A 21,585-nucleotide genomic window follows, 5' to 3' on the forward strand; every position below is an offset into this window, starting at 1 on the left:
TATAGTCAATCAATAAAATTTTAACTATGCATTGGTTACTTATTTATTAAAAATCTCATATTTGTTAAGTTATTAGAAATTGGGGAATTAAATAACAATCTTTGTTCCAATATATGCATAAAGAAGAAGAAAAGATTAAGTTTAGTATTATTTTGCTTTATAGTAATAAATCATAGATGTTTCTCTTAAAGCATTTTGTATATTTTTTTCAGAACATTGTAAAAAAATATACAAAATGCTAAAAAAAAACTTTAAATTATAATAAATTTATATATTTTTATTTACTTTTTTAAGCAAATTTTTTTAGATATAGAATTATGGAAAAGACAGTATAAAATAAAATAATATAGACATGGGATAGTAATAGTGATATTTGCAAACATAATTTTCTAAAACAAAAAACTCATAAAGCTAATATAAGCTGTAAAATTGCATTATTATTTTAATTAATGTAGATATTTTTTGCACATAACAGTTTTAAAAAAAGAATGTTCCAGAATTTGATGTAACAGCATCATAGATGAAGGTATTGTGAACAGATTTATATTGATTTGTGATAAGTTTAATGGTTTCCTGTGCTGCAAGACCACCTAAAAACGCCGAAACAGAGTGCAATTCTGCGCCACCAAATCGACAAAATTCATGTACATAATCATCTTTTGCTAGTGGTCCGCATCCCCATTCACTCAACAGTTTTGTCAAACATGTCTGTAATATAATTCAAATGCAGAATACTGTGATTGTAACACAAATAATTCTATTAAAAAGTTATATAATTAAAAGATGATACCTTAAGTTTTACAATATCGGGTTCCACTTGATCATCGAACTCGCCAGGATATGAATTGTATTCTGCTTGGAATTTATCTACTCCCCGTAGCATAACATAATAAATCATCATACTCTCTGGGGTTTCTAAATTTTGAACTGTAAAGAATGTGAAATCAGTTAAAAACAGTTTGGCTATTATAATTACATACTTTTTTTTATAATTATATCTATATATATATATATATATATATATATATATAATTACATAATTTTCTTTGTATAATTGTAAATTATTAATTTATTATAACTATTGTAATTTTGCATATTTTGGGAGAAAAAGTTATCACCTATAATATTAGTATCAAAAATCTTAGAATCGTATTCGTCTGCAATACAGCTTCCTTTCTCTACATGAATATTAGTGGCATGTCTGCAGAACAATTTAACATCTTTCTCTAAAATTGAATCTGATGGTCTGCCTAATTGACGTAGCAATTGCAATGTGCGTCGCCACACCGCTTCTGCATCTGCTGATGCTTGCTTATGATAACTGAAATAAAATCAATGTTAGTCTATGATTATAGATATTAAAAAGTGAAACACAAAAAAATAGTTCAATCTTGACAAGTCAATAGTGTGATAAAAAAAAGTTTTAATAACTCATTATTCAATATTATTAATAATGTAACCATATTAATTAATCTGGATATTATATGAATATTATATTAACATGTTATTTAATAATAAACTTACTAGTAAAATTATTTACAGTAACATAAAATTGAATAATTTTTTACACACTATCTTATGTATAATGATTATTTAAGATCAGTTTCATACATTTGTTGGAGCGTAATATATTTTTCAGTGTCTGCTGTCATGTCAGGTAGAGTACCCTTAAGTGGAAGCAATCCTTTTCCTTCATTATCAACGAAATCTCTCACCGCTTTCGCGATAATCGAAAAAGAGCTGCTCTAAAATAACGCAATCAGTTTAAATGTATATTTTTCTAAATCATGAACAAATATAGAAATGTGTCATTGATACCTTTGCTGTCAAATTAATGCAACGATCATCGTTTAAAATATTTTTAATATTATCGGGAATATCACTCGTTCTTATACAAGTATTGACAGCCTTCATAGCTTCCTCGAAATTTTCCTCGCTATTAGACGAATCATGTTCATCGCGTCTTATTCCACTCTTGATCATGTCTTTGAGTTGTTGTTTGTCTTTATAAAGTTTTGGTAAATCACGATGTTCTAAAAGCCACTTTTCTAAGTATTTATATAGAATAATTAGATATGGTACATGGCAATGATCTTTGAAGCTCATTTCATCCAGATTTATGGAATCTAAATGCTTCTTTAAGCTATCAAATGGTCTATCTAGACGTAAATCTGGCGTTTCGTTGTCCGGATGGGTTTCTATAACAGTATGCTCCTTTACTTGAATGCGCATATATGCAATGAAGCCTATGCTTCTGCATACTATTAAAGGAATATCCAATTCCCAAAGTCTTTTTGACAGAAGGATTAATGTTCTGAAAAAGAAAAATATGTTTTTATGTTTAAAAATATATATTTATATTAAAATCGGGATATATATGTAAAAGATATAGAATATGCAGTTGATTTTATCTCAATATTTTTATAAATTATAACATCTATGTAACTAATTAACTAATTAATATATTTTACAATATAATATTTTAATGTTAAAATTCTTACTTCTCGGTCAGCGCAGTAGCTACAACCACAGTAAAACTATTAAAAAAATCTGGACTGTTAGATAAAATTTGTTCAGGCTCTTCGTCAATGTAGTCACCTGTTACATCTGGATTCAGTTCCAAAAGCATTTCAGTGGCTATTTGTGCTCTGGATTTTCCAACACTATCTGCTTCTAGAAAAAAACTAATTCAAATCCATTTAATGTATCACATTCAAGAGTATAATATTGGTCTGACGATTACAATATTAATATTATGCATATACTTAGGTTCAACATCCTCAACAGTAATCTTCTTGCCATCGACTATAGTGAATGCTCCTATACCTGGAAGTACTAGCGATTTCAGTATCTCTGTACCAAGTCCAGTGGCATTTATAAGACAGACATGAGCAGCTTCTAAAGTTGCTTGGCCATGATCACCCCATAATCTGTCAACGATAAAGATTGTATAATGAAAAATATATATCTTGTTATGTGGAAGAAAAAGGAGAAAAACAAATGTAATGTAAATGTAAAAAATTTACTTAAAATTATAAAAGTGACAGAATTGCTTGTTTAAACAGAAAATGGGAAAAAAAGTAAGATAGGAAACCTGTCATGTATAACCTCAAAATTTATTATAACTAGCGTACCTCAACTGCCTGTCATATTTTCGATTTTTTTCAGATTGTTCGGGTGACTTTGACTCGGGTGATGCCATAACAGAGATCAATTTGAGATACTGGGCAGTAATGGAACTTCAAAACGCATACAACCACACGAACACAGAAGCGGTAATGACTGACAGATTTACGTGTATATGTGTAGCTTTATAATGTTTGCGTGAAGGTGTAGATATGTATGCAGGTATGCGACATGAAATTATAAATCTTATAATGAATAGTTTTCGGATGTAACCACACGCAGATATATGTAAAGATTAAAATGTACGAATAATTCACAAGTCACTAAAGAGTGATTACTTATATATTCGCGGATAAATTTAAATTTTAATACATATTTTTAGAAGCCGACAATGAGACAAAAATAATATTTCTGTTAGGAAGGAAAGATTCAAACACATACACAAACAAAAAAAACACATTGTATATATATATATATATATATATATTAATTATTATATTGAAAATTGAATTACTACATTTATATTTACAATTATTTATATAATTATATTTTATAATTGTTTAATGCACAAAATAACCCTATCTAGAATTATTATTTTATTAATATAATTTTACATAATATATAATAATTTACATTTAATATATTTTATATAATTTCATGTAAAGGATCTATATAAATTATATAAAATATATAAAATAATTAATGTATATATACATATATATATATATATATATATATATATTAATTATTTTATTGAAAATTGAATTACTACATTTATATTTACAATTATTTATATTTTATAATTGTTTAATGCACAAAATAACCCTATCTAGAATTATTATTTTATTAATATAATTTTACATATATTTTTAATAATTACACTACATATATGTATATATATATATATTTTTTTTTTACGATTTGATGCTCTTTTTTTAGACACAGGAGGGATAGCTATTTCCATACTTTTTCATCTCTTCTTATTTTTGTTAAATGAAAATAATTATATAAAGTTTTTCTTCTTTTTATAAAAAAATATCCGCCTTCACATAGGACCAATTTATTTCTTCTTTTTATCTTATCTTTTTTTTCTTTTTGTAGATTATTGATTCGAGAATATCAATATATATATACATATACTGTATAATCATTGACGGTGCTTTTTAAAAGGCGAGAATTGCCGAAGATTTACGAGATGTGTCGATTCATCGTTCGATGTATCGTTCGATGGACCACGTGCCCATGATTATAGTCACTATAGGTCACTACAACGAGGCAATGCTTGTTGGCATTTGACAGTTGTTTTTGATCAATCGCGGTGAACGCTTCGTACCTGAATAACATCATGTTCAAGACGTAAGTAATCGACACGACAATATTGTTCTTTGTTCAGCTAATTTTGTCCTGGATACATCCAACACAGAGTAAATTAAAATAAAATAGTGTGTATACGCGCTACGGTTTATTATTAACGCGATCGTTATTGACGTTTATCGAATGAAAAAATTGAGAATAAGGACACGCATAAACTACATGAACCATGTGTAGTACACGAACCATACACAAAACGAAAGAAGTACATCAGGTAAACGAATGTGGATCAAAATATATTCTCTTTACTAAAACACTCATTTTCGTTTAAAATGTAAAACACAATAATTTTTTGTAAGCAATATTTACATTCGCTAACATGATTGGTCAGGCACTGATAATTATGAATAAATCATTGTTTTATATGATATAAACAGTATAATTATAAAATAAAATATTTGAGAAAATTTAAAAAAGAACTAAAAATAGAACAGTTTTTTTACTGAAAAACGTAACAAATTTTTGTTTACAAATTGAAATATATTAATTTGTAGTTTGTTGCAAAATCTTAAAAATTTCACTAAATTTTAATTAAAATTAGTGTTTTAATAAATAAAATTTTCATTAAAAAAAAAAAACAGATTTTCATGCCCACCTAACGTGAATTATTCAAATATTTATAGATGCTTTACATGAAATCATATTTTCTTAATATTAAATATAAATATAAATACGTATTAACATTAGTCATTTATTATTTTATTTGGAGTTTGCTATGTTTTAAGTTTTGAATATGTATTTATGACAAGCAAATAATAATTTATAATAATAATTAAATAGATAATTAAATAATAATTGAGTTTAATTTATTCAAATTAACAAAAAAGAATAATTCATGAAATTTTGTAATGTATGTATTTTTACATATTTTACAATTAGTCTTACACAGTGACATACATAAGCGTAGAACTTTTTCGAATCTATTGTAATTTTTTATTATTTATTATCTATTGATTTTTTATGATTTACTATTGACTATATCATGAAATTATAACGTATATAATGCGTTCTCTCTCCTTCATTACTATTACCTATAGCACAGCTATGTACGTAATACGTTTTTTAAATAATTTACTTAGAAAATTATTTATTATACATTATTATTTGTTAACGTAAAATCTTGTCATTATTATAATGAAAAATAAGTCTAATTTCCATTACAGTATGCTGCGCAACCTTGTGTATCGTAGAAAAACATGTAGGATAGCTTTGATAAAGTTGATAATTTTGATATATATTTTCAGATTGCACATGTTATTTATTCATCTTTATTAATAATGTGATAGAATGAAAATTATATGTTCGGAAAGGGAAACTTTTATCTAATTGATGAATATTTATGTGATAATGTTATTATCGATGTTAAAGTATATTATCTGTGTGTTATCTATATTGGTGTAAGTACCTATTTCAATTATGTATAGCATTTCGATCGGACTATGTTCCTTGAATTTCGATCCGATTATATTGCTCATCCCTCTTTACATGAAGTGTATGCTGTACTTTATACTTTATACTCATATGTTTTACGCGTAATGTGTTGATTCATGAAATGAATTATCTTTCACAAAGTAGCAAGTTGTCTTCAAAAAGATATTTCAAGATATTATCTTAACAATTCGAGTCAAATTGAAACTTACTGAATGAAATCGTTTAACCTTTAACGAATGAATTGACTCGTTCGACAACTGAAAGAGTAAAGGACTCGAGTAACGGCCAAGAAGAATTTTGACCTCTAATGCAATCGGATGATCAGCGTGACATTTGTGATAATTATTTATTTTCTTTATATTACAAACTAAAAATTGAAAAATTATTAAATATATATATTATTACAAGAGATGCAATGGTTAGGCGACCAAACTGACATAATTAAGCTTTTATTCAGTTAAACAAGCTTATCATTACAGCGACAACGTTTCGACCTTTGGTTTAGGTCCTTATCAAATCTATTCAAATAATGAGCAGTAATTATTCCATGGTTGTCTATTACACATCATAAGCACACGTAAGAAAGCAGTCTGCTTAACTGAATAAAAGCTTAATTATGCCAGTTTGGTCGCCTAACCATTGCATCTCTTGAATTATTTCATCGCTGGCAATATCATCCACATTTTAATTTATATATTATTACGATGAATATAATATTTTAAGAAATAGTAATTTTTCTATCTCTCATTATCTCTCTTTACTTTAAGAGATAATTTGTTGTATTTATGTCGTAATACACGTTGCGAAATTAGTGTACATTAAAATTATCTTATCAAATTTTATATCATATATTTTAAGATTTGTAACGTAAATGTTAATTCAAGTCTTAAAAATTTTCCATAATTTTAAATATTTATTTGATGGATTTTTTTTTATCACGTAAAGAAGCAAAATTTTCAAAAGTGAAAGATGGATAAAGGAAGTATACGAAGTAATCGAAATGATATTCTTGTATTTGTAAAGATAGTCGATTAATATGCAATATGGATGACCCTGCATAGTTAAAAATGCATTATATGTCGAAAAATTCAATAATTCAAGTTTATCAGTTATGTTATCATAAGTTTTGCGAAAACATAACTGTTTATTAAAGTTATTTTCGTTCATTTTCTTTCATATCTCCAACACGCAATAAATCAATTATTAATAGTATTATCAGTTATTAATAGTATTATTAGATGTATGTTTTGTAAATATTATAACAAGATTAAATTTTTATTATTTTTCCATTGTAACAATGAACTTCCAGAATAATTGTTTATGTTGAAGATGAAAGTTATAATCTTATCTTTTACAAATAAGTATATCGTTAAAAAAAAAATAAAACTTATAAATGTTTTTCGAGATTTATATGACGAGGTTTAACGTAATCAAATTTATTTACAAATAGTATGAATTTTATTAATTTAAAATTTGATCTGTTACGTTAGTTATTATTTTTTGAAATGTTACAATTCGCTGTGTAATTTTTAATATCAATTCAAACTATTAAATTTTAGGTTTTTTTCAGGCTAGTGATTCACATATTATGTAATTTACTTAAAAGATCAAAGAAATATAAAATTTATATAAAACAAGTGATATATTATTCTACAATACTACTAATATTATTATTATAATATACAATGTTGTACGTAATAGTGTCATAAATAATATATAATCTATATTTATTATATGTATATATAGTGTATATATAGTGTAATATTTTGAAAATAATTAAATTTGAAAAAAAAACAAATATATTATGCAATTGTTAAAATTCTTAAAATCTTGTAAACAAACTCTTTTTTGTCTTTAATTATTTACTTATAAAATTAAGTATTTTATAAAATTTTTTAGTTACATAAAACTAACGTGTATTATAATTTTATAAGCACACAATTTTTTAATTTCGTGTCTTTTTTATCTATTTAGGTTACATCCCCTTTGAAGAAAATTTTATTCTAAATATATACACGTAGCGTATATTATATTAAACAAAATCTTTTTAAAATCATTTTAATGTCCTGTTTCTTGAGGAAGATTTTACTTAATATAATATAGTATACATTACGTGTACTATATTGTATATTTCGAGTAAAATTTTCTTCAAAGAGAACAAATATCCTAGAACGTACCTTAATGTATAAAAATATCCATCTGGCTTATATCTACATTTATGATATGTTTGTTTTTTTTGTCTCTCGGAGATGTAAAGATATGTACAAAGTGCGAAGTTCATACATTTCTGATGTATAATTAAAGATTATGTCTGATGATAATATCTTTTGACAATAAAGAACAATAGCTAATAATAAACATAGTTGAAAAAAGTTGAACTTTAAACCAATATGAAAATTATGAATTATCATCTTGCTGATTGCGTACTGCGAATAATCATAGTTGTCGATGATAATAAAAACAATTATTTTTATCGGTTAAAATTACTTTTGAGTTTAAGTTACAATGCTAATTATAACTGATATTATTTAAAATATATGAATCATAATTTGAATTTCAAAGTTTTATGTATGCTAGTTTTATGTCCACTTGTATAGAAAATTTTATATCTTGATACTTAATTTTCGAAAAAATATATCAAATAATATTAACTATAAACTTATATTTAAAATATATTCAATTAAATAAGAAAGAAATTAAAGAGAGAGGGCATAGGAATCATTAAAATTATACGTTTCTTGCTTTTATCCTTGAATGTTAAATATTGCATATTAATATTCATATTTTTCGGTTTACATCGATTATCAAATGTTATTTAATTTTTAAGAATATTTCACACAAAACTTATAAGATTTTCGATCTGACAATTTATGTGCAATGATACATAGAAGAAGTTTACGTAATAATCAATTCTGATAGTCTTTGCAATCATACACGACACAGTTATTTGTGGGCAATTTAAATTGTTGCCAACAAATTGAGAAAATAGTATTCATATAAAATAATAGTAACCTTGGAACTTTAACTTGCAGACGAATTACTAAGGAAAGAGAAAAAAAAAGATTCTGAAATATAAGTATAATTTTGAAATATAAAAAGAAAACATTAAAGTATTCATGTGTACCTTCTCTTAACATTACAACTATTAAAAGTGTCTTTTAACTAGCTAAAGCATCTGCCTTTTATAAACCCTTTTAATTAACCATAAGATAGATAGATAGATAGATAGATAGATAGATAGATAGATAGATAGATAGATAGATAGATAGATAGATAGATAGATAGATAGATAGATAGATAGATAGATAGATAGATAGATAGATAGATAGATAGATAGATAGATAGATAGATAGATAGATAGATAGATAGATAGATAGATAGATAGATAGATAGATAGATAGATAGATAGATAGATAGATAGGGAGGGAGGGAGGGAGGGAGAGAGAGAGAGAGAGAGAGAGAGAGAGAGAGAGAGAGAGAGAGAGAGAGAGAGAGAGAGAGAGAGAGACTACTAGTAAATTTATAGCATAAGTGTGCAATGGTGCACATGAGTCCTTACACATGTATAGACCTGAAAAAAACGAACGTAGTTCTTTTGAGACAAACCTAAAAATAAAACATCATTTTTCTCTAGTTATGAATAAAGAACAAATTAATATAGATTTATTTGATTTAGATTTAACTCTTAATTTCTTTTTAATAATTTTATTTCTTTGTGAATTTTAATTTTAATCTTGAAATATCATACAAATTTAATACACGATTGATAATTAATTTTGCACGATATCAGAGTACTGTGCGGCATTTATACGACGAGTGGCATCGCCCTGATATTTCTCTTTGTGATGTTTTGTGCCTTGAGCGAGAAAGTGAGATATCGAGTGAAGTTCACCTTCTTCATAGTAGGAAGCGCATTAGCCGCAGGATTATGGATACCGTTCATGCTGTTTCGAATCCGCAGCTGGAAAAATGCACTGTAAGTTCCAATATGTGTGAATAAAATTAATTTAATTTTTTGGGCTTGAAATATGAATGGGATATAAATATGAAATATATATATATATATATATATATGTATTGTATATAAAACGAAATCTTTCAGAATGCCAGCCAGAGGTATAGTAAGAATAGCAAAGATCATCGGAATCAATTTCCGTTTTCGCGGAAAAGAGAACATCATCAAAGATTCGGGCTGTGTCGTGCTCATTAATCATCAATCATCACTAGACCTTTGTGGTAACTACAATCGGTTATTGTAATTATGCTGATAAATTTGTCTCGTTACATTAAGAAAAGAAAATCTTTTGACAAATCTGAGAAAATAATGTTGCTTGAATATAAGCAGACTTGCATATTTTTTATCAACTATGATAGGGATACGTATAATAAAATTGGTTGGTTAATATAGTTTTAGGTGAATTGTGGTTAGCGATGAAGAATTGTACTGTTATTTCTAAGAAAGAGATTATGTACCTTGGACCATTCGGTCTCGCTTCTTGGCTTTGGGGAACAGTGTTCATCGACAGAAAAAACGTTGAAGAAGCTCAACGAATTATTAACGCTACAGCGGAATCTATTCGTTTGGCAAAGGTGATTTTCTTTTGTAATATTTCTTATGTTGTTGACAAAACGGCGATCTAAAATACTAAAGAATATATTATTTAAATTATAATATGAATCTAATCAAAGGATGTTTATATAAAAGACCGAGGTTTTAAACACAAGTTTACTCATGAGAAATATAAAATGTCATTGAATAGGCTACTATAAAAGATCATAGTTTAGTTTTTTTTTTAAATACATTTAGTATTTTGATTTATGTTCTATTCATGGTCTTGTAGATGTTTAAACGAGACTGAACTATGAAATATTCTGTTTTGTTCGTGCTAGTGACTATGACTGATTATTTTCTGACGTAGAGAGTCAAAGTCATGAATTTTCAGCGCCGAGTAAATTCTTAGCATATTTTTGCATAAAAAAATCAAGAAATACAATATCTGATATTTATATTTTACGTAATTCTTGCCTTCCAATCCACGTGTTTGGGAATCGAATATCTAAATTATTAATGAAGGAAGCGCTTTCCATTTTTTGTTGACCAAAAATGATCTCACTTACTGACAATGAATTGAATATGAATTTTTAAAACTTTGGAGTTCTTTTATAAACTCTGTATAATATATAAATTAATATATTTTCAATTTAATATGTATGTTAGTTATACATAATTAGATAATATATAATTATTATTTTAAGTGTACCTCACAAAATTGTATTGATATTTTTGGTTGAATTTTTTTAGCGGCGACTTCTTCTATTTCCCGAAGGACATCGACATTCTGGTAATTCGTTGCTTCCTTTCAAGAAAGGTGCTTTTCACGTCGCTATTGAATCCCAAATGCCGATTCAACCTGTTGTTGTGTCAAAGTACTACTTCTTAGACGGCAAATTAAAGAGATTTTATTCAGGTATATAAGAAAATAAATAAATTAACAAATAATTATCAATAAATATTTTTTTAATAAATATAACTAAAAAAATAAAAATGAATATTGAATCTCTCTATACTCTTTAAGACATTTTTTTCTTTATATGTAATATATATAATTAAATTTTCTCGTGCGTAATACATGTCTCTCTAAAAAAAACTTTTTATTTTAGGAACTAGTTATATTACTGTTCTACCGCCTATTCCTACCGCGGGTTTAACCAAAAACGATCTTCCAAAGCTTATGGAACAAGTGTACGAAGTTATGAACAAAACTTTTGTGGAATCTACAACAGAATGCCTCCAAGAACAAATACAAAGTTTTAAATGTGAGTAACAAGAGTAATGCGGAATGATTACTGTCCAAAATGTAATTTGAATCAATTGGCGAATTCGTGCAATTGATGAATTCGTGAAACGGGTACCTGTAAGATTGTATATGGAGAATGGTTTTCATCGAGTTAACAATGTTCATAAATAAATGTTGTTTTTCATATTCACATACATCTATGCGCATATAGAAAGTTAACTCTTAATTTAGTAAGATTCATTTAGCTCTTCATATGTCTGTTGATCGATTAATGGTGATTGTTTTCCTCGACTTTACTACGATAATGACGTAAATTTAAGATACGTCATATCGACTACGCTGTTCTTCCAGTAATTATTATACGAGTTTATTTTTAAATATCAGAGAAAAGAATTTTTCGCGAAGCTCAAACGATCTTTCATTAATGCGATTTGTACTTTTTATACCTCTTGCAGAAAAATTTAATTTATATAATTGAGATTTCCTCTCTATTCCTAAGTTCTATGTTAACGTGCAAAATATGACATACATTTCTAATAAATATGCAAAATTGTAGTATCTGCTGTAAAGTTATACAATATGTAAATCATCCTATGTGTTTATGTATTCCAACATATATATATTATACATGTATGATAACGTTACATTAAGAATTCAGATATTTGAAATCAATTATTTCTATTAATCTCTATATGCGCGATTAATTGAGAATATTACATTTCTTTTATGGTAAGAGAATATTGTTTTTTTCTATATTTAAGTAATGCTATAAATGCATAAAAAATGTTTTTAATTTTTTTTCAAATATCTGAGATTAAATTTAGAAACATTGCGACATTAATTCATGCTAAACGATATTATATAAAATCGTCCGCCATTGTATTTAATGCATATTCGTTTATATTCTTGTATGTATGTAGAGGATTTTTGCAAAGCATTATAAATTATGTTAAAATTTTACTATTTATTTCCACGAGACTAACTATAATATACAAACGAAATATGCCATGTACATACTTATATATTGTGTTTTCAATATTATTATAAAACTATTAAATCTTGTCAAGTATATATTTGCAATTTTATATGTATCTATATTTATATATATCATGTTTTAACCTTCGAGCACTATTTTTTGGCTACAGTATTATACATACACACACATGAGTCAGCGTAAGGACTTCCTTTTGCTGATCTTATCTTATCGGGATTTATAGTGGATATTAAAATTTTTTCCATCAAGTCTCGAGCTATAATTCTTCACTAATTACAATTACAAAAAATAATATACATTTTTATTAACGACTTTGATTAACGTAATCCATGTGGGATGCTTAAGTTTAAATTATAGATATAAAATGAAAAAAAGTTGCTTTTATTAAGTAACAATAATTAATTAATGCGTTATCAGGAAATAATGTACTAATGTATATTCTTTTTCAAACTTTTAATAACATATACAAGAGATATATCGAATAATATATCTGTGAATGCATTCTGGCAAAATGTATGATTCATATTTGTTTACATATACATATCTTCTCAAGAATAATGTGTTGTAACTATAATAAATTATATTTTAAGTAATATGGTGCACACATTTCGCAGCAATATTATCATTTATATTTCTAATCATTAATCATCAAAAGATAAAACACGATAACATAATATTACGATTATGAAGATATCAAGCAGTAATATCCTCAAGTTTTTCAAGACAGTCATAAAGTCTATCCGATACATTAGTCATGTCAAAATTTAGTGTTTTAGTTGGAAACCGAGAATAATTAGTAAGATAAGACATGAGATTTTTACGCTTTTCAGCGGAGATATGATTACAAAATAATGGACAAGATGTTTTTACTGTCAATGCTTTACTTCGATTTCTCCAGTCATCAGTCAGGTCGCATGCTTGACTCAAAGAGTCCTTCGAGCAAGAATTAACGCTTCTAGTTTGCAATGCAGAATAAATATTATGCGACTTCTTAATTCGAGGCCACATTATTTGCGATGCTAAAACGTCCATTGTCTCGATGACGCAAGTATTACTTTTTGTCATATTTTTTTCTCCATTCTCATTTTTTACATTTGCATTATCATTTAAAAATGACAAATTGTTTTCTAAATAGTTAAAATATGAGCATTTGCCGGTTTGCATCTGCGTATGCGTTTTCATCCATTTCGGGGTTATCGTTTTGGGAAAATTAGATCTCATTAGGCTCGTTCTTCGACGTGATGGATTTAGACTGTTGCTTTGTTGAAATTTTGGATTCGATGTCTTTACGGATATTTTTTTATTTGACATCGGAGTTATCGGTACAGGTATAGCACACTGAATTTGTTTATTCTTGTTTTTTAGTGACCAATGACTATCGAAATTTTCTCTTTTATATTTTTTATGTTTTTGATGATTCTGTTCAGGATAATTTATATATTTTCTTTGGGACAATATGTTCTGCAAATATAATATTTTATATAATAATTGGTAACTGACTCAATAATTAAAATAAATAAAAGTGTACTAAGGCGTCAAAAGAGCCGGATATAACAGTGTAAATTTAAAATAAATAAATAAATAAATAGTTTATTGCTTAGTCAAATGATTTACATTAAATAAAACTTAAAGTGATAGATGAAGGACGTAACGAAAACTGTTAAAAATAAGATATAAATAAACGGTAATAGTAATTAAAATACAGAAAATTGTTTACAATAATGCGAACGTTTCGGCTTGATTTTTCAGGCTTTTTTCAGCGCAGGGAATAAGCTATAATAATATTCATCTATCACTTTAAGTTTTATTTAATGTAAATCATTTGACTAAGCAATAAACTATTTATTTATTTATTTATTTTAAATTTACACTGTTATATCCAGCTCTTTTTACTCCTTAATACTACACTTTTACTTATTTTATATAATATTATGTAAAAAAAGTCCGTGCGTAATGTCAATAGTAAAATGATAGATTTTGACTTTTTTTTTAATCGAATAAAGTCATCAATGTTAACTTACCTCTATTATTTCATCAATTTTTTCCTTTTTTTCATTTATATATCTCCATAAGGAAATAATATTGAAAGTCGATTCAGTCTCATTCCTAAAACTTTTAATTAAGTTATTTTTTCTCGTGCTCTTTTTGTTTACAATATACGTTCTGGCTCTTCTTCGCTTAGAGAATTCGTCGATATTTTCTAAATTGCGATGATCGTTGCAAATCTTAACTTCGAGATCTATCGAAAGTGAAGAAGTTGAAGATTCGTCTATCCCAATTTTAAAGGGCGAAACATCCGTGAAACATTTATCATTTTTCTCTTGTGTCATATCAACATTTATAAACGTCGGCAAATTATTCTTTCTCTGGAAACTTAAGCACTCGAGTGTTAATCCGTTGATTTCATCGTCTACTTTCTTTTCCGGCGTACTGCGTTTGAATTTATTGTTACATGGCAATTTATACAGCGCATAAGGACATTGTTCCCTGCATGAGCATTTTTTATATTTTTTTATTTTATTTGCCAAAAACGTTTGTTTCACGTGATTTTTCGATAATTCGCCTGCGAATCGATCTGCATGAATCATAGTACGATCATCGCTTATCATTGATAAAGGGCTCATGCTATTTTTTGTCACGTTACATGGAAGATTGAATAACTTCTCGTTGTTTTCTTGCCATGAACATATACTGATTTCTGTTTGTGCAGAAATATCGGATGTAAATGACGTGTCTGCTGAGTTACTTAATTCTTTGCTGATATCAGTGTCTTTAGTTATGTCTTCGTTCCTTGTATCTTTGAGAGACTTTTTCTCTTCCTCTTTTTGCAGAACACACGTTTGTAATTGTTGTTGATTGGACGTCACACATTCGTGCTCAGTGCTTTTCGGGGATCGTCGAGTTTTTCGAATGCTTTGTATATTTCTCATAATTTTATTCTTAAAAAATTTCAGGCCACTATATATCGTTAAAGATTTGATTGTATGCGCCGATGGTTTACGATTTTTTTTTCTCTCACAGTGAATCACATAACTTGGAGAAGTTGAGCAAAGTTTCGAAGCCTAATAACCAATGTAATTTATAATATATTTGTCACTTATATAATATGAATATGTTATAAAAAATATCATACGTTTTTTTTTCATTTGTATAACAATGTTTATAATAGAAATAATTTTTACATAAAAAGATATAACAAAAATTTATGTAAAACAATTAAAAATGTTATAAGTGTGTAAAAAAATAAATCATATATTTTTTTATAAGTTGTATATAACAAAGACTTAGCACTCTTTTTCTCTACTTGTATTTTTTAATGTATAACAAAAATTTAATGTATAATAAAAAATGTACATCTCTCACATGTATTTAAATTTCTTGTAACCGTAGCAAATTATTATTGTTGCATAATTATTGCTAAATTAAAAAGATCATTGTCTGATATATTATTATGAATACCTGGGTATTCTTTGCGACTCGATGCGTTTCATCAAGCCTCGTGCAAATTCCAGGCTTTCCAAAATACGTTTTCGTATTTCGTAATACAATTGGTTTGACATAATTAACTTCGTTATTTTCTTTCGTAGATTCAAAACAGACTTTCTCACGATTGACGTTGCGAGAAGCCTTCTTCAAATCGTTTAGTGCCATTCTAAGTTCATCCACTATGTCTGAAAGAGTTTTCACTTGCTCGAGTATCTGATTGAGCTTATACTGATCACGCTGGCAGATATTTTTTGACATAATTTGAACTTTTTACTGATATTCTAAAAAGAAAATATGTAATGCTTTTTGTGTTACATATGATATATTAATAATTTTTGCCCTACAAATTATTTTGATAACATGGTTAAGTTACAACGGATTTTCCTCATCTGTCATCAATATCAGTTTGTTTTTCTTACATATCAGAATGTATATAGAAGAAACACTGGAAAACTATTATGAAAATTGTTCATAAACAGATTGCAGAATCATTTAAAGTTGTAGTTAACATTAATTTTTATTAAATATATCAAAAAAATAATTTTATACCGATTAGTGTGACAATCAAGTTATATTGGATTATATTCAACTTCAGCACATCAAATCGTTTGTATGTTAATCGTTCGAATAAAAACTATGTGTTTCTATTTATATTATGAGTTATAAAAAATAATAATATATGACAACAATAATAACAATAATAACACTAACAGTATATAGGATGTTTCACTAAAAATAATACATCTAATTTAATACATCTCTTCCTAAGGTCATTTTTTTCAGAATTTTTAGGGTGACATAGATTTTTTACATATACATATATATAGAAAGCACATTCTGTTCCCTTGCATCTCGTAGACATTAATATTATTCAGTCGTGCATAGATTGCCATCTTTTTAATAGATATATAGTTGTAAATTATATATAAAAGAAACATAGATTTTTAATTTAGATAGTGAAAAATTCTACTGCGTTATATCTGAAAAAATACTGTTATGGATAATAAGTATTACTAATATTTATCAAATATATATATTTATATGTAATATCTCTTTCAGTTTTATATTTTAATAAGCAACAAGAAAAAAATGTTGTCTTTTTAAAAATAAAATATTAGAAACAGATATTGATATTTGCGTAACTCGGAAAAGAAGAATTAATATTTTCCATCCATTTTTACACGTTTTGTTGACAACAAGATCTAAATATATATTTATTATTACATATTACCGTCTTTTGAATTGCCTCTTCTCCATCTTGTTTGGTCGACATAAAAACAAATACCATATCTTGAGGAGAAAGAAAAGAGATTGGCAGAAGCCTTTCTCTTGAAAAGAATGCGGAGATATATTTCGTGAAAGAAATAAAAGGCCTGTTCATAATCACAACAGATATTATAATAAATCGTATTTTTACAGTGGCAGATACAATGTAAAATGAACAAGGATACTTTTACGAAATATACACGCATTAAGTCGTACGTTGATCCAGGAATCCGACCGGCGACACTATGTACAACACAACCACGGAAGCGTGCACGATGTACCAATTGGCAGGCAACGCGGTTGCACTTTTGGATTTGGCACGCGGTGCATCTATTCGCCTATATACTCTTGTCCCGGCGTCTCTTTCTCTGGATATGTAGCTGTATACACACACACACACACACACATAAAATATATATATATATATATATATATGTGTGTGTGTGTGTGTGTGTATGTGTGTGTATAATGTGTATATATATTTTTTTACGTGAGTTTGTGTATTTATATATGTTATATCCACTTTTTCTAAATGCACTCATCTGTTTCAGTCGAACGAGACACCGGAACTGCATCCTGGCTGATCCCCGCGCTTTTTCCCGGGAGCGATAAAAAGAATAGTCACAAACAAATGAGACTCTTTGATTAAAAGTTACAACAAAGGAAAACAATTATCAAATGCCTGGATAAATCGCGAAGCATTATAGAAGTTAGAATGTAATATCAGCCAAGACGCCGTTATCACTTCTTCTCGATCTTAGTCAAATGAGTTAGCGTACATCGACCAAGAAACATAAAAGGAAAAAAAAAGTAAGTACGTAAACGTGATAATGTTATAACAAATCACTATGCTGCTTTATGTATGTATGTACACATTTTTCCTCGTTCTCTCTCTCTCTCTCTCTTTCTCTGTCTCTCTCTCTCTCTCTCTTTCTTTCTTCCTTCCTCCTTTTCCAAGAAACGAACGAAATAATTTAATTTCGAATAAAAACAAGAAAAATGTACGAAAAGAACAATTAAAGACGAAGACATCGACGACGTGCGTCGATTAACGATCTCGCCAGCAATGATCTCTCTACGTGTATTAATATTTAAGTACATTGATTATAATCGATATTCTCTTTCGATAAGTACCGCAATAAGTACCCAGCGATCATTCCTTGTTGCTGCTTTATTATAGTATTCGTTTAAATTTCTTCGCGCTTTTAATTTTGTTATATCTTTATTACCTTTTGATTTTCGGGACGGACGGAAGGTGGCTCGAAAAAACCAAGTCCATTTTCGCCGAACAACTCGCAACGATGACGGCAAAAATTTCTCTCGCAGAAATATATAGGTACCATTCGCTTTTATAATCATCAATAACAATTTCTTCTAAATTATTTATCTGATTAAAATCTATTACGCAATCGAAGCGGTAATACTTAAACAATACTCATATAAAAAAATATCGATATAGATACGCTTCGTGGTCGCAGCGTGGCTATATCAAAATAAATAAATAAATTATTATACAATGGGGGGGGGGGATACGATTTAAGACCCAATTTTAATACGACATCGAAATCAAATCGCGCGATCAAAAACTCATACCGCGTAAGTATCTCGGTGCGGAATATTGCAGGAATGTCTACATATATCGTATAGTATTGTACATATTGTATATACGTACATACTTGTCAGAATGACTGCGAGTATATGATAATCTGTTATTCTTATATATAAAAATAACGCAAGAATTGTAGGAGGAGTCGTATAACAAAAATTATAAATCGCAGATCTCATATGATCGTGCAATACTGTTGCGTCTCCTTTTCACATAGTCCCCGAAAATCATATTTATAAGATATTATTACACTTCGATTAAACTTCATCTAGGAAGATTTTCTTTCGTCTCATTGCTAAGTCGCCGGTTTAATAAATGGTTCCATTACGCTCTCTCTCTCTCTCTCTCTCTCTCTCTCTGTTTCTCTCTTTGCAACTTCCTCATACGTTCCTCCTGCCCCTACACTGTCGCGTCATACTTTAAATAATTAATCTATGTACAGTACAATGCATACACACATGCGCGCCTCAATTATCTCTCTGATTATTTTTCTTGGCCTTCCTCGACGTTTACCCTCGATCCGTTTCGAAAAATCGAAAGTGCAGCTGTTAACTTGAAAGACAGAAAGCTGCTAGAGGCGCAATACTGATATCTCGCGGGACGCTATCAATTATTATACAGGACTGAGGGAAACCCCTTTGCACTCTCGACTGCAATCAGATCGTAGATATGAACTCGCATTTGTCCGAGGATCGGATCGGCGAACGATTTTCGCACAGCTATTGCTATTACAGAGCGGAAGCACCGTCTAAGAATCTCGAGGAAATCGTTCCGCGAGCGTCGTCCTCGTACGAGAATTTTCTCGTCATCCCGCGATCCTCTTTACGATAAATGCAACACGATCGTGTGTATATATATAATAGACGACGATAGTGTAAGACAATATCTCCGCTATAACCTTCAACAGCTAATCTTTTACTTAAGTAATCTATATGGATGTTTTTTGCCGGCTATACAGGACGATAGAGTCCGCGGTACCCGAGCTCACGATCGCTCTTATTCTCTGCTGTCGCACGACACGACGACCTTGAGCAAGTTCCTCACGATACTTCTCTTCGACCCTGTTCGCTTAAGTACTGGCCACTTCGCGTCAATATCACAGTCCCTCCACGCGGATGTTTGTCCACCTGCATAATGACATTTTACGTACGGTGAAACGTCATTCGCTTATCTACGTGCTTGTCTGAGCCGGGTGAGCCCGCCGGAAATGCAAATTCCTTTCCTGCGAAAGGTACGATTATCTCGCTTCGTGATCCAGCTCGTGGTACACGATCACAAAGAGCGACTACACTACGCGTAATTTTCTCTCATGAAAAAGAAAAAAAAAACGATAAGGGTGCAGCATAATCTCTTGGGTGCATACAATTTCGTTTTTCATGCAGAACGACGATAACCGCTCGCGGTTCGAGCCTAACTCTACGCAAGATAATTGGGATATCCAATTACGATATATCGCGTGACAGAGACATTGAAGGTATAATTATCGGTACTGTCGGAAAATCCGTTGGTATTTCGCGACATTATCTATTGCTTCTTTTTAATCGGCTGACAAACTGTAAGCCACTGTTATTATTCCGTGCATGAAACTTTGTGTATCTCCCGTCACACGTCATTTCTTCAACGTATGCTTTTATGCATTTATGCGTGTACCATTTTTTACTTTTACTGAGGTCGTTAAGGCTGTGCGCGTATACTTATCTATCTATAAAGTAATTTACGCTGATATCTTTTTTGTGCTGATTTAAAGTTCGCTGCTACTGTCGTTGCTACTAAATGCCGATTCGACAAGAGAAAGATGGTCGCGCTCCTTGAGGACTCAGCTTCTCTTCGGGTCCCGTCGAGAGAGACTCTCTCTCGTATCTATCCAACCGGAAGCTCGATCGCGCGCTCATTATGCGCGCGACAGCATTCGATGGCATTCGAAGTCAGGTCGAGGATACGGCGTGGCTCACGTGTAGTATTTTCGATCGTGTGCGACGTCGAAACGCGAACGTGCCTGTTGCCGCTATGTATTTGAGCGGAAATACTTGGCGACGCTGTTGATGAACTCCTGACGCTACAACTGCACCTGGAACGCCTGAGTCGCGTTCGGCATAATGAAAGGATTCGTCGTTGTAGTCGATTGTCGCAGATTTCTCGCCGCAATTTCCGCCCACTCGACGTCGAAAGGATCGGAGGGTCCTCCTCTGGAAGCCTGGCCCATCGCGGCTGATCCGAGCGAAAGCGCCCTGGCGTGAAGCGGAGGTGCTCGCCGAGGACTGGCAGGTACCTGCGGCGGTACCGGCGACGGCACGGAGCTGGTTATGCTACCCAACCATTGTTCTGGTTTCGGCAAACCGGCTGCAGTGGAAAGCGGTTGTACCTATTGAATGGAGAAACTCGTGAGAAGACGTCTCTGAATATTGTAGGATATTGTACATACAATGGACCAAATGGAAAAAAAAGATTCTTGTATATTAGTTGCAGGAAATAAAAAGTTCCCTACAAAAGACGAAAATAAGCGAATT

At 29.5% G+C, this 21,585-nt stretch overlaps 4 protein-coding genes across 13 annotated transcripts in view; 1 reads left to right on the plus strand and 3 right to left on the minus strand.

Annotated features, from left to right (window-relative positions):
• Window positions 1-335: 335 nt before the first annotated feature.
• On the minus strand, window positions 336-3,275 carry App-bp1 (Nedd8-activating enzyme E1 regulatory subunit APP-BP1). Its single transcript, XM_072888969.1, has 8 exons — window positions 3,135-3,275; window positions 2,766-2,930; window positions 2,502-2,684; window positions 1,819-2,314; window positions 1,612-1,745; window positions 1,119-1,321; window positions 791-927; window positions 336-708 (listed from the first exon to the last, which is right to left on the minus strand). Exons 1-8 carry the CDS (start codon window positions 3,200-3,202, stop codon window positions 478-480), a joined length of 1,617 nt encoding a protein of 538 aa, XP_072745070.1. The 5' UTR covers window positions 3,203-3,275; the 3' UTR covers window positions 336-477.
• LOC140664153 (1-acyl-sn-glycerol-3-phosphate acyltransferase alpha-like) lies at window positions 3,232-12,257 on the plus strand. Of its 4 annotated transcripts, XM_072888972.1 has the most exons (8): window positions 3,232-3,348; window positions 4,228-4,482; window positions 5,742-5,894; window positions 9,719-9,904; window positions 10,031-10,164; window positions 10,337-10,518; window positions 11,231-11,396; window positions 11,590-12,257. In XM_072888972.1, the coding sequence occupies exons 3-8, from the start codon at window positions 5,827-5,829 to the stop codon at window positions 11,751-11,753; spliced, it is 900 nt and encodes a 299-aa protein (XP_072745073.1). In that variant the 5' UTR covers window positions 3,232-3,348; window positions 4,228-4,482; window positions 5,742-5,826; the 3' UTR covers window positions 11,754-12,257. The 4 variants fall into 4 exon arrangements, with proteins under 4 accessions (XP_072745073.1, XP_072745074.1, XP_072745075.1 ...); XM_072888973.1 differs by lacking the exon at window positions 5,742-5,894 and having other exon boundaries at window positions 11,590-12,256; XM_072888974.1 differs by lacking the exon at window positions 5,742-5,894 and having other exon boundaries at window positions 4,228-4,711; window positions 11,590-12,255.
• Window positions 10,336-17,542, minus strand: LOC140664148 (uncharacterized). Of its 3 annotated transcripts, none has more exons than XM_072888961.1 (4): window positions 17,438-17,542; window positions 16,180-16,487; window positions 14,742-15,782; window positions 10,336-14,181 (listed from the first exon to the last, which is right to left on the minus strand). In XM_072888961.1, the coding sequence occupies exons 2-4, from the start codon at window positions 16,462-16,464 to the stop codon at window positions 13,414-13,416; spliced, it is 2,094 nt and encodes a 697-aa protein (XP_072745062.1). In that variant the 5' UTR covers window positions 16,465-16,487; window positions 17,438-17,542; the 3' UTR covers window positions 10,336-13,413. The 3 variants fall into 3 exon arrangements, with proteins under 3 accessions (XP_072745062.1, XP_072745061.1, XP_072745063.1); XM_072888960.1 differs by having other exon boundaries at window positions 16,918-17,444; XM_072888962.1 differs by lacking the exon at window positions 17,438-17,542 and adding an exon at window positions 16,756-16,842.
• A 758-nt stretch (window positions 17,543-18,300) lies between these two features.
• Window positions 18,301-21,585, minus strand: part of Numb (NUMB endocytic adaptor protein) — a 69,438-nt gene continuing 66,153 nt past the window's right edge. For all 5 annotated transcript variants that reach the window (XM_072888967.1, XM_072888965.1, XM_072888966.1 and 2 more), the window contains one exon: window positions 18,301-21,440. In XM_072888967.1, the coding sequence (XP_072745068.1) occupies window positions 21,135-21,440 (306 nt within the window). In that variant the 3' untranslated portion in view covers window positions 18,301-21,134. The remainder of the gene's footprint in view (window positions 21,441-21,585) is intronic.

Source organism: Anoplolepis gracilipes, chromosome 3 (genome assembly GCF_047496725.1).
Source record: "Anoplolepis gracilipes chromosome 3, ASM4749672v1, whole genome shotgun sequence".
NCBI classification, from domain to species: domain Eukaryota; kingdom Metazoa; phylum Arthropoda; class Insecta; order Hymenoptera; family Formicidae; genus Anoplolepis; species Anoplolepis gracilipes.